We start from the raw sequence: 13,596 nt of genomic DNA, 5'->3' as shown, positions 1-13,596 counted from the left end.
CACAGGTTGGAAGGCACTCAAGGTCTATTTATAATGGCTAGTCATTGGAATTCAAAATTAGAAATAGAGGAGGGATCAGTAGTTGTAAAGTATGGTCTTGGTGATAGAAACAAAGTTGGAGATCACATGATAGAATTTTGCAAGAGCAATGAGTTCTCCCTTGAAAATGGATTTTTTCCACAATAGAAATAGTGACTATGCACATGAATCTCAAAGATGGAACACACAAGAATCAAATTGACTACATCAGTGGGAAGAGATAATGAAGTTTAATATCATCAGTCAAAACAAGACTAGCAGACAACTGTGGAACAGATCACCAGTTTTTCATATGTAAGTTCAGGGTGGAGGTGAAAAAAGGTAAAACCATCCACAAGAGTCAAAATACCACCTTGAGTACATCCCATCTGAAGTTAGAGAGCATATCAGGGTCAGATTTGACACAATGAACACTAAGGACCGGAGATCAAACGGACTGGGGGGATGATCTTTAGGGCATCATCCATGAAAGACAGGCAAGGAAGAGAAGCTAGAGGACGTCCAACAAAAAGACTCTAAAACGTTCTCTGGAAAGTAGAGTAGCTAACGTGAATGGAAGAAATGATGAAGTCAAAGAGCTGACCAGACCACTTCCGAGGGCAGCTTGAGATGCCAAAGTAAAGTAGTATGATGAAAGGTGTCGAGGCCTGCAGCTAGAGAGTCAGAGAGAAAGAACACACTCAGCATTTCTCCTGCCGAAATAAATGAAGAAGCAATTAAAGTCTACAATTGCAATATTGAAGGACTCCATGCTCAACGTGTTGAATAACGCAGGAACATCCAAAGATGATGGAACAAATACGCATAGTCTTTATACCAAAAAGAATTGTTAGAAGTTCAAGACTTCATGGTATTGAAGGGAGAATTCCAAACTGCACTGACGGCACTGGTGAAAAACAAGCAGGAATTGATGGAATGTCAGTTAAAATGTGTCAACAAACAGACGCAGCTCTGGAAGAATTCGTGTGTATCTGCTAAGGAATTTGGAAGAGGGCTCCCTGAGCACCTCACTGGAAGAAATCCATATTTATTCCCATTGAAAAGAAAGGTGACCCAACAAAATGTGAAAATTATTGAACAATATCACATGCAAGTCAAATTTTATTTAAGATCCTTCAGAAATGGTTGCAGCAGTGCATCAACAAGGAGCTCAAAAATTCAAGCTGGATTCAGAAGAGGATATAGAAGAAGGATTACCATTACTGATATCAGATTAATCCTGGCTGAAAGCAGAGAATTCCCAAAAGATGTTAACTTCTGTTTTATTGACTTTGCAGAAGCATTTGACTGTATGGATTATAACATACTATGGATAATATTTTGAAGAGAGCATTCCAGAACACTGAATTGTGCTCATGCAGAACCTATACTTAGACCAAGAGGCATGTGGTAGGTAAATAATCTGGTGTCAATTTGAGGAGTCAGAGTGAAGGGATGGAGTCCAGCCTGTCAATCAGGTAGTAGCTTGATGACCTCATTTGGAGGCACTAAGGAGATAAATAGCTCACTGGAGGCAGCACATGGTTTCACTCTCTGCAAAACATCCCTGTGGAGAAGATACATGGAGAGAGGCTTATGGAGCCAGACCTCTGGAGCCAGAGAAGCCACGTGGAGACCCCTGCCAGCACTGAGATGCTTCCACTGCCACTGGATCCATAAGACTTCCCACCCACCAGCCTTCCTGCCAGTGATCTTCCTGCATTCGGCATCATTGCTTCTGTTTCATGAGTCTGAAGAGGAATTTATAGATTGGTATCAGACAAACTTATGAACTTGATCTGGCCTGGGCTGGGATGTTTTCTCAATATTCAATTGCTCTTATATATAAATATCTTTCTTATACACATATGAGTGTGTCTATGAATTTGTTTCTCTAGTCTACCCAGACTAACACAAAACAGTTGTTTCAATGGAACAAGGGAATACTTAATGGTTTAAAATTTAAAAAGATGTGTGTCAGAGTTGTATCCTTTACCATAAACTTTATTTTATTCATTTTCCTTAAAACATTTTATTAAATTATCTTTGAAGCTTGTTGCTCATGAAAAGATTCAGTGTTGACATGTTTTCTTTGGAGATGGACTTAACGGAAGACAAAAATCATTTCTAAATAAAATATGAGCATAAGTATTTTGGTACATTTACTTGTATGGTTTATTTTGTATTAGAGCATAAATTCTGAGGACTAGGTTTGTGGAAGCCCTACACCCTATACTTAAACTTTATACTGAGTAAATAATCCAGTACGCTGGACTCTATGATGAAGAACAACACATTCAGACTGGAGGAAGTCTCAAAAACCACCTTGTACATGAAGGAGACACAAACGTGTTTGCTGAAAGTGAGAAGGCCTTGAGGCATTTGCTGGTGAGTGAAGATCCAAGACGTCAGCCTTCCATACGGATTAGAACTCCCTGTAAAGGAACCAACAGGACCTGATAAACAGAAAAATGATTAAATTGTCAATGATTTCATTTTGCTTGCATCCACAACCAATACTCATGGAATCAGTAGTTAAGAAATAAAACATAGCACATTGGGCAAATCTGCTGCACCAGACCGCTTTATAGTGTCAAAGATCAGACGTGCCACTTTGAGACTAAGAGGTGGCTAGCTCAAGCCATAGAACTTTTGATCACCTCATATTCATGTGAAAGGTGGACAATAAATAGAAGACTGCAGACGAGTTGATACATCACAATTATGGCGTTGGTGAAGAACTTGGAAAGTACCATCATCACATCAGTCTTAGAGGAAGTATAACCAGGTGCTTCTTACAAGCAAGGATGGTGAGACCTTGTCTCACATCCTTTGGACATGTTATCAAGAAGGACTAGTCTCTGGAAAAGGACATCATGCTTGATAAAGTAAAGAGTCATTGAAAAATAAAGGAAGGCCCTTCAGGAGATGATTGACATGGTGGTTTTAGCAATGGGCTAAACACAACAGCAATTATGAGGAGAGCACAAGACGGGGCAGTGGTTCGTTCTGTTGTGTCCAGGCTCACTATGGGTTAGAATGGACTCAACAGCACTTAACACCAACACATGTTTACAGGAGCAAAGAGCCTCACCTTTCTCCCAGGAAGAGGCTGGTGGCCCAGAGCTTAACACGCTGTGTAGACAGCGCTCCTGGATACCCTAAGGCCGCTGCAGTAGCCAGGCAATGCTGCTGTGAGAATTCTTTAAGGATATTGCACAGTTAAATCAAGATTAACTATAAATCCACTCATTCAAAGCAGTGGTTTTTCCATACCACACGCCACAAGAGCCAAATCAATATTTGATAGTATTTTGTAATGTTTCCTTTACTGTTCTGAAGGGAAAGCCAAGAGTAGTCTCATCTTCCTACTTATCTAATATTTTTAAAGGTTGTGGTATTGTTAGATCTCTCAGGGGACAGATCTACCTCGGTCCTTGGCTCCACATGAGAAAGAATTCACGCGGAAGCCTGGTTTGTGATCCAAGTGAGTTTTGTGAGAGTTAGAAGAAATTTCAGGTTTACACAGTCACCCACAGGGCCCCTCACCCCATGCAGCCTCCCTAGAAGCTGCTCCGAAAGTTATGAAATCCGCTCTGGGCTCCTGCCTTTTCAATTAGTCCGTGGGAGGTGTGGTGGACGACCCTGGTCGACCCCATTGGTGAATTGAATTTACCTGTCCTAGGTGGGCCAGTCCAAGTGCAGCGCCCACCCAGGTGTCCCTAGACTTCCTGGCCGGAAGCCTGAACCTCTGAGCATGCTCAGTGTACCACTCCTTCTTGGCCAGTAGTTCAGACCTCTGAGCATGTGTAATGGATTTCCCAGTCCCTAAGCTAAACTACCGAACAGTATGAGAGATCAATAAAAGGAAGATGATTTTAAATAAAAAACAGGTATTGCGATGAATGTTGGAGGGCAAGGAATGAGTTAGCAGAATGTGGTTGCCACCTTATGCAGCCAACTATAGACCCGCCGCAAATGCAGCAGCTACAAATGCTTCTTGGTGCCTCAAAGAGCATGAGTGAGGTTGGTGTTGAAAACGTGGTTTTCCAAAATGATGAACAACTTGTAGTAAATTCCAAACAAGACAAATACAATTATCCCTCAATTTACCCACTGAATGAAGTCCTGGGGATTCAATGTATTTAAAGCCATTCCAGGAGCTGGGGAGAGCGAGGAGGGAGAAGCTCTTGTTTTTATATTAAGTGAAAGCATACTCAGGTTTAGGTAAACTGTACACAGATTTTTACTTACATCGATGCCCACTGGGACTTTCCGACATCATAGAGGCCCCAGACAGTGCTGCATTTTGTAGGCCATCCCCACACATTGCAGCATGTCCACTCTCCCAGGCTCCTACCCATTCAAAACCACAATGCTCCAAATCATCGTGAGGGTCCTCGACACCTCCACAGATTTCCAAAATGCCTGCTGAATGGGAGTGCCGTTTCGATTGAAAATCATTTGATTGTGGCATTTTAATAGTAATCTGTTCCCCCTTGATGCAGATGGCTGGATTTTGAAACCAAAGGATGATCCCTAGAAGGGACACTAGTACTTATCTAGTTGATCTCCTCATTTTATCATTGCAAGTGTTAGTGATGTGCACATTCCATTACTAGATAATCTGGGATAAAAACTGGTATTCCCCAGTCCATGGTTCTTATTTTGTATTGATACCATCTGAAAGATACCCAGAATGCGTCTCTCACACACAATGCGATGCTTGAAAAGAGTTGGGTTATTGGCCACATCCTCCAGTTTTGTTTTGGCTTTTAGCCTCGGTATCAGGTTAGGTACTTTCTAGTTCCCAATGAAATCCTGGACTCCTGTGTAAAAGCAAACCAAGAGAATGCAAGAATACCATAGGTCAGCAAGGAGAATGGAGCCCAAAGAACATCTTGGAACAGTAGTCAGAAATTGTAATTTTGTAGTTGGTTAGTAGCTGATTGATTATCCCACTGGTTATCCAAACTACAGTCATAAAGATCCAAACGAATGAATTACTAAGATTCTGCATGCTCTTAACACCATGTACAGCAGAGACCTCTGTCTGACTCAGGACAGCAAAGGGCTGGTCCCTTCACAAAACGCAGTGAAAACTTAGCCATTTGCTCATTATCCTTGGCAAGTTGGCGGACAATGGTGAGGAATTGAGTTTTAGGCTTGGGGGATTTCGTTTTGTCTTTTGTTTTAATTGGCTGCTTTAAGATTTAATTGCACAGTGTCCACGATATTGATTGTCCACATTAAGTTTGCAATCAAACGGATGCCTGTTTCAAAAGCCTGGCTTGGAAAGCTTTTACTTATAAACCTCTTACCCTATCAGGGGCCAAAAGAAGGATGAAGAGAAGCTCGTGGAACAGAGGAATTAATGAAATGAGAGCTGTGGAGCCTACACGTGAACGCAGTAATCCTCCCTCACACTGCGTTCAAAGAGCAACCTGCTACATTCTGGCAAGAACGCTGAGGAAAACACCGAAGTCCTCAGCACGTGGAGGCAACATGATCCGATCCGCAGCCTCAAGGGTTACCCCTCCATTCTCCTCAGGGAGACCTCTTCAGGATTTCTTTCAGAGGCTATCCCTTCTCAGGGTGGGGCCCACTTCTCGGCAGTCGGAGGCAACAATTTAGGACAAGAGGTGTTCTGCTCAAGAGAAGCCAGGACAGCAGCCAGCCTCAGGAACTGACAGTCTGATATCAAGGAGGGGGGCGGAAGTCTATTTTACCGAGTGGGGGCGTGTGGCTGGAGGAACTCAAAAGAACGTGTTAACCTGAGCCACGGGCACCGATGGCTTCCGTAGCCCTTGGGAGCATCTTCACACTACGGGACAATGTGGTAACGGACATGAAAGCTTGCACTGTGCTGAATCGATTCTGTAGCAACAAAATGCAATCTAACAGACGATGCCCGTGATACCCAGTCTAAGTTCTTGACGTCTTTCAACATGGAAACTGGACGTAAAGATGTAGCACAGGTTGTCCAGTTTTACATGGCCAATTGGAGGGGGTGTTGCGGCAGGAGCCCAGCCGCTTTGCATACAGACAGCTTCGCTGCTGAAGCGACTGAAGGGAAGGAAACAAGATTGAGCATCACTTTTAATCATCTGCTGTGTCGCCGCTTTGGGCATCTCTATTTTTAGCTTGCCTGCACTGATTTCACCCTGCAGAAACCTGCTCTCTTTCTTCACTCCGGAGTGCACCTGTCGTTCCCTAGTACGTGGTAGCGGGAGAACCTCAGGGTTGGCCCTTGACAAGGTGGGAACTAAAAGTAGGCTTGGCTTTGCGCTCCCTCCACCATTCTTTCCCCTCCCTCCCAGTGTGCTTCCTCCAAGCTGTCCTCCGTCTGTCCTCTCACTGGTCTCCTTACCCATTGCTCCCCCCTCCACCATTCTTAGCACGGAGAGGAAATGCCCCATCTCCTAAGAATGAGGCAGTAATACACCAGTGCCTTCGAATATAAGTGGGCATAAGCATTCATCCAAGAAGCTGGTTAAAAATGGAATTCCTGGTTCCCACCCGCTGAGCGGAGGACAGGGGAAGAAGATAGAAGTGGGCCCTTGAACCCACCTTGCAAAGTACCTGGCTTCTGCTTACCTCTCTGGCCTCCTCTCCTACCAGCCCCTGCCTGCTCCCCTCCACCCCGGTGCTTCCTCCTGCCTCTCTCCATCGTGCCTGGCCTGACGCCCCAGCTTCTTTACCTGATGCAGTCTTCACACAGCCCCGGCTGGTGAGAGCTCCGATACATTTCTACACTGAGCAGCTTCTAGGCGTTGATTTTCTGATGTCTCTTCCCTTGACTACAGGGGGGCATGTCTTGTTTGGTTTCATTCTCAGCATTTAGCAACCTGTCATTTAGTAGCTCGATTAAGCGCCTTGAGAACACTCTAAAATTGTTCATTAAGCTATTTTTGCACATGCTAAGCTTCCTTGTTACTCACCCATAACGTGTTTATATTTGCATGATCTCACGATCTAGATACAAGACGGCATTTGCACGGGTCACTTGGAAACATCCCTTTCAAATGAGAAGGACCTTCCGTACTACCTAAAAAGTGAAGACAAAGAAAACTAGGGTATTGGATTACACGGGCCTCCCCGTGCGCAGGATCATCCTGAATTCGGCCCAAGCTCGCTCAGAGTCCCTGAAACCTAAGAGGAATCAATAAAGCTGAGCCACGCACAAGTGGACCGTGTCCGAAATGAGGCATATCCATTTCTGATCGCCCAGTCGACATGGTTCTGATAGTCTTCCAGGCATTCCAAGTGTAGGTTGTCTGTTTGCTTGTTTGCTGGTTTTCCAGAAGTGAGATTTGGAAGAGAGAATTGGCTCTGAATCTTTGTGGATCTATCCTAAGATCCCAGAGATTCCCAGTGTTCTCTCCCCAAGGTGGTTGGCGCCAAGAGGTTCACGCCTCTCCTGACACCCCCACCCCCTGTGTGTGCTTGTCCCATGCAGGTGTCTGCTACGCGGAGTTTGGAGTCCGTGTCCCCAAGACAACAGGCTCGGCCTACACCTACAGCTACGTCACGGTGGGGGAGTTTGTGGCCTTTGTCATCGGCTGGAACCTGATCCTGGAGTACCTGATCGGCACTGCGGCTGGAGCCAGTGCTCTGAGCAGCATGCTCGACTCGCTGGCCAACCACACCATCAGCCGCTGGATGGTGGACACTGTGGGGACGCTCAGCGGCCTAGGTGAGACCACCCTCTTGCCCTGACAGGGAAACCGGCCGAGCCAAATCAAGGGACTCCTCCTTGTCAACCAGGCAGCTTGGGAATCGACATCCAGAGGCCAGGAATGTCTTTCTGTAGGTCTTCAGTTCTTTCCCCAAAAGATCATTTTATTGGCATGTGCTTCACGTATCATCCAACTCAATCACTCGGTCCTACTCCACAGAGTTGTCTGGTTGTTGCCACGATCAAGTTCAGAGTGTTCTCTCCTCCTGCTCACCATTGCTAGCTTCCCCTTCCCCCACAGCCTGCCCTGCCAGGCCCCTACGCAGTAATCAACCCAGGGACTGTCTCTAGAGATGGATCTACCTGTTCTGGATTTCATGTCCAGAAAAGCCATACAAAACACGCACAGCGATGACTAGACAAAGCATAGAACACCCTCCATCAAAAAGAAAGCAGAAAAACTAGTAAAAACGGAAATGACTTTAAAATGGGCCCAAAAGAAGATCAAAGGATAAGGCACTGCATTTTAACCGAAGTCCATCCTCTGCCCTAAGGGATGCATTCTCATTCCTCCCAAGGTTTTATCCAAAGGATGGTCGTCACACCCTTCTGTAGAACCGCACTTTATGGCAAGCTGTCTACGCATTCCACAGCAGAGCAAACGATCCACTGTGTAGACACGTTATGCAGCTGGGGCCCTATGAGGCTTTGGTCAAAGGGCTTGGTGGCTCCTATAGATGGGTGGCTGGGACCTATCAGCCACTTCTCGGGAGAAAGATGTAGTGGTCAGCTTCCAGAAAGATCCTGAGGATTGAAACTCTGTGGAGCAGTTCTCCTCTCTCTTATCAGGGGTTATGAGTTGGAATCAACTGTGGATTTGGTTTGGGGTCAGGTGGCTGGCAATGAACAGGATGATTTGGGAGGTTAATGTAAAAACACGGGAACTATTTTTGATGCACTGTCATGTGGCACAGGATACAATTTACATAGGCATCATGCTAACTGTGCGAAGTAAAATCAGTGCAAGAGGGAGAAAGTACATGAAACTTCTCTGGCAGTTTCATCAGAAGATGCTTTACATTCTTCATAAATCGGTATTCATGAACTGTGCTGACTTTCAAATAGATGTATTTTAAGATGAACAAAATGAATGTCAGTTTAGCAAACATCCTCTCACTGCGACCCTGTACAGCATTTCTGAGGCTGTTAATGTTGAAGAGAGCACTCTCCCTGGAAGAGGCTGGTGGTTTAGAACCACCAACCTAGTTAGCAACACAACCTCTCACTCTCAGTACCATCGGGGATCCTTAAGAGGTGGAGGAGTGGTAATACAACAAAATGAATATTAATCAATATTAAATGAATGTTAAACTATCAGAAGCTGGTGCCATGAGGCTTCAGACTGCACCCATCATTTACTACCCACTTGCCATCTCGTCGGACTTTATCCTTTGACGTCAGGGACCCTAAACGATAGTTGAAGGAGCTTTGAAGTCTTGCACCCTCCACTTCCAAGCTCTGCCTCTCTAACTGTGTGCGAGTCATCTGACTCCCGTGTCCCTCTCTCAGAGGAACTGGCAGAAACACTGAGCTCCCAGGCACAATGATGAAATGAAAAATATGAAGCCCACACTAGTCAGGTGCTGATTCCATCAAAATTTAGGTGTTAAAGGGTCGTCCAGAGTCAGGCAGCCCAACTTCTTCCACAGGTAAGGTCCAGAGTTATGAGAAAGAAGACTTGCCCAGGGGAGCCACCTGGCAAAATACAACTGAGATTCAGTACAGCAAGGCAGTGCCTTTTCCACTCTCTAGAGGGCAGGAGTCCACTGGCCAATGAACAAGACCCAGCAAGCTGGGATGGGGCCAGGGGGTGCAATCACGAGTCATTTTCTCTCCACAACCAAGGAGACTTAAATGGGGAAGAGGAGACAACCCCCCCCTCGTGATCGTTTTCAGAGATAAAAATTCTTAAGATTTCTAAGACAGAAAAGATTGTTAAAATGAAACGGTCATTTCATTGATTTTAAAATTAACCATCATAAGCATAAAGGGGTTTTCAAATAGCCAACCAAATGTCCCCAGGTAATCCTGATGTCAAAGTCAATTTGTTCCATAGGTACGGTTGTCCTGGTTGCATCATCTAGCCCAGCATTGGGCTCTGGCTCTCAGGTCACCTTGGCTTTGTAGCAATACCTCCCCATTTGAAAAGACACACTTTTATCTGTTCATGGACTACAGCATACGCATGCATGCCCCGTGCACACACACCACAAAGGCATGTATACACACACGTACACACACTAGCTTCTCCCTTCTGTATGACTGGCTGACTACTCTTCTCAGAGTAGAATGAGGCATTTTCATTGGGGGGACTGTATGTGGGAGGGGGAGATTTCCCCCGGGGAAATATTAACTTATCTCTGTCCCCTTAGGGAAAGGGGAAGAGTCATACCCGGACCTTCTGGCTCTGATGATCGCCGTCATTGTGACCATCATCGTCGCTCTGGGGGTCAAGAACTCCGTGGGCTTCAACAACGTCCTCAACGTGCTCAACCTGGCAGTGTGGGTGTTCATCATGATCGCCGGCCTCTTCTTCATCAATGGGAAATACTGGGCTGAGGGCCAGTTCCTGCCCCACGGCTGGTCAGGGGTGAGTGCCTTCCTGTAGCCTGGCAGACAGAGGTAGGGCTAAGGCAGGCCAGCTGTGGCATGTGCCCCGGAAGTCACCTGGGAGGAGGGTGCTGCTGAGCAACTCCTGTTCACCTGGCCTGGCCCGGGACATCCACAGGCACAGCGAGGGTGGAGCTGAAAGGATGAACAAGGGCAAGAGGTGCCACATGTTGAAGGCCCCTGGTTGGGTGGCCAGACCACAGGGGAGAGGCTTTTCTGCTGACATGGCTCCACTGACAACATGGACTTATCTTGAAACTCGATCCCATGGGGAAGGGCACAACTTAGAGATGGCCCAGGTATCCAGGACGCCCCTGCTGCTTTAGCTGTTAGGAGTCCTGGTGGCACCATGGGTTACACGCTGGGCTGCTAACTACAAGGTCCAGCGGGGAGGGGAGATGGAGGCTTTGTGCTCCCATAGAAATGTACAGTGCAAGAGAGCCCTGGTTGCGTAGTGGTTACTCACAGGACTAGGAACCTCAAGGTCCCTGGTTCAAAACTGTACAGTGCTATTCTGTGAGTCAGACCAGCAGTGAGTTTTGGTTTGGGTTGGTTCAACCTGTTGTCTGCTCTGTTGTTCACCTTGTCACAGGAAAGTGATTGTTTCCAACAAGGCCACTCTGTCCCATAACGCCATGGCAACCTCCTCTTCGTTATTCTTTGATGTTAATTTCATCGGCATGTTCTGGGACAGTGGCCCTAGTTGTCAAGAACCTTTGTGTACAAATAACAATAATCAATTCATTGTTTGGGCCACGTTCAATAAGCCGGACGCTGAGTTCAGTGCTTTGTGTGTAACATCTCCTTTGTTGTGGTGTGGTTGAGTGTCGTCAAGTAGGTGCTGGCTCATGGCGACCCCTTTGTACAACACAGCGAAACCCTGCCCGGTCCGGTGCCCTCCTCACAATTGTCCCTAAGTTTGAGCGCATTGTTACAGTCACTGCATCAATCCATCTTGTTGAAGGTATTTCTCTTTCTCGATGTCCCTCTACTTTCGCAAGCATGATGTCCTTCTCCAGAGATTTGCCTCTCCTGAAGGAGGCAGGAGGGTGCATGCACTTTGCATGAGATGAAATCTCATGTACTTCAGACATGAGGTGAAGTCTTGCCGGCCTTCTTCCAAAACAGATTTGTCTCTCCGGCCGTCCATGGTACTTTCGATATTCCTTATCTACGCCATCGTTCAAAAGCATTGAGTCTTCTTTGATCTTCCTTCTTCGATGCCCAACCTCCACATACATGAGGCCTGGCTGGGGTCAATTGTATCTCCTCTAATCATCCAATAACCTTGAGAGGAAGATATTTACACTCCAGTTTTACAGATGAAGAAGCTCACAGTCAGAGAGGTCAGATGATTTGCTATGAAGCACCCGACATAAGTGATGGAGTCAGGGCCCAAAGCCAGGCCTGCCGCCATAGTCCATCAGGAGAGACAGGCTAATGGACAAGACTGTAAAGGAGGCAGGAGAGTACGTGAGTGAGGAATGGTGAGTGGTGTCAGCATATGGAAGCAGGGAGAGAACAACGTTTCGTGGTTAGGAGCCCTTGTGGTGCAATGGGTGAAGCAGTTGACTGCCATTCGAAAGGTCGGCAGTTTGGACCCACCAGCCACTCCGCCACAGAAAGATGAGGCAGTCTGCTTCCTTAAAGATTTATAGCCTGGGAAATTTAATGAAGCGGATCCACCTTACCCTACAGGGTCACTATGAGTAAGAATCCGCTCTAAGACACTGAGTTTGTTTGTTTATCTGTTTGTTTTGTACTGTAACATTTGAACCAAGGTTCCTGGCGCTGCCAGGTCTGCGGGCAGTTGAGTGGGCAGAGTTGAGGGCTGGCCATAAACCCCATTCTAAGGGTATGATCAGTGGCAGAGAAATCTGCCTCGCAGGGTCGAGTACCAGGGTGAGGAACATCCAACCTGGGGGCCTTATAACCCAAACTCCAAGTCCCTGCCCTAGAGTTGATTTCTACTCATGGCAACCCGATAGGAGAGACCAGCCCCGTGGACTTCCCAAGCTGTAGCTCTTGATGAAAGTAGAAAGCTTCCTCTTTCTCTCGAGGAGAGCCTGGTGGTTTCAAACTGCTGACCTTGGGGTTAGCAGCCCAACGAGTAACCCACTCCACCACAGGCCTCCTGTGGACCTGAGAGGGCCCTTGAAACCATCAGTGCCAGCTCAGGTCACGTGCCTCCTCAAAGGGAAGCAGTGCTATTTTTTAAGTTGACCGTTTTGTCTGACCTACAAATGATGCTATAAATATCCAAACAGCTCTTGGCAGAAAAAAAAATTAAATTAAAAAGTTGCCCAGCCCTGGTCCAGGGGTTGGCAAAAGAGTGAGAGGGACCAGAGGAACCGGTGGAGAAGCCCTCCCAGAGGTGCCGTTTATGCTGAAGAAAATCAGGGAAGCCACGGGTGCAAATCACTTCCACTGAAAAGTGGGTCTAAATTTCACCTGTTTTGTTTTTTTCCTCTACAAGAGCTAAAAATCCTTGCGAGAATTCATCAGCCCATCCTTTCTCTCTCTCTCTCTCTCTCTCTCTCTCTCTCTCTCTCTCTCTCTCTCTCTCTCTCTCTCTCTCTCTCTCTCTTTAAATGGTAGAACATAAATCAGATAATTAGAGCAGGGAGGGATCTTAGAAGTCAAGGTCATCTATCCTGTCCCCTCACTAACAGATGAAGACATGCAGGCCCAGAGAGGAGAGCCTGCGGAGACTGGTAGCAGAAAGTAAGTTCAAAACTGAATCAGTTCTGCATTTTTAGCTTTTGCTTAGACTGGTTTTCCTCCAAGATATCCAGGGATCAGAAATCAATCTTGGAGAACACTCAAAATAACTTCTGTTTATTCTGAACCAAGCCACACTGTTCAATGCAGAAAAATAAGCACAAAGATTGCTAGTCTTCTGCTTATCTGTTAAGAATTCCATAGAACCAAGTTCATCCCTTCTCCTTGAAATAAATAAATGCTGAAACTGGTTCAAACCAGAAGAGACAAAGAAATACTGTTGACCCCGTTCTGAATCCGCAAGTCTGTGTTTCTTGTGATACAAATTGTTCCTTTCCTATCACATCAGAAAAATAACAAATTATCAGACTGAAAAAAAAAGAACATTTTCCCGAAACTCAACTGAGTTTTCATCTGAGTACACAAAAATATTCTCACCATTTTCCTCACAATATGAAAATCTAGTGAGTCATGAACTTACTGTGAATACTTCGGCCATTGGTCAACTT

At 46.0% G+C, this 13,596-nt stretch overlaps 1 protein-coding gene across 1 annotated transcript in view; it reads left to right on the top strand.

Annotated features, from left to right (window-relative positions):
* SLC7A14 (solute carrier family 7 member 14) overlaps positions 1–13,596 on the top strand; it is a 71,280-nt gene that overhangs the window by 24,044 nt on the left and 33,640 nt on the right. Inside the window, exons 2-3 of the mRNA XM_075548912.1 lie at positions 7,478–7,714; positions 10,129–10,346. Of these exons, the coding sequence (XP_075405027.1) occupies positions 7,478–7,714; positions 10,129–10,346 (455 nt within the window). The remainder of the gene's footprint in view (positions 1–7,477; positions 7,715–10,128; positions 10,347–13,596) is intronic.

Source organism: Tenrec ecaudatus, chromosome 4 (genome assembly GCF_050624435.1).
Source record: "Tenrec ecaudatus isolate mTenEca1 chromosome 4, mTenEca1.hap1, whole genome shotgun sequence".
NCBI classification, from domain to species: Eukaryota; Metazoa; Chordata; class Mammalia; order Afrosoricida; family Tenrecidae; genus Tenrec; species Tenrec ecaudatus.
This window is presented reverse-complemented; position numbering and strand designations above follow the sequence as displayed.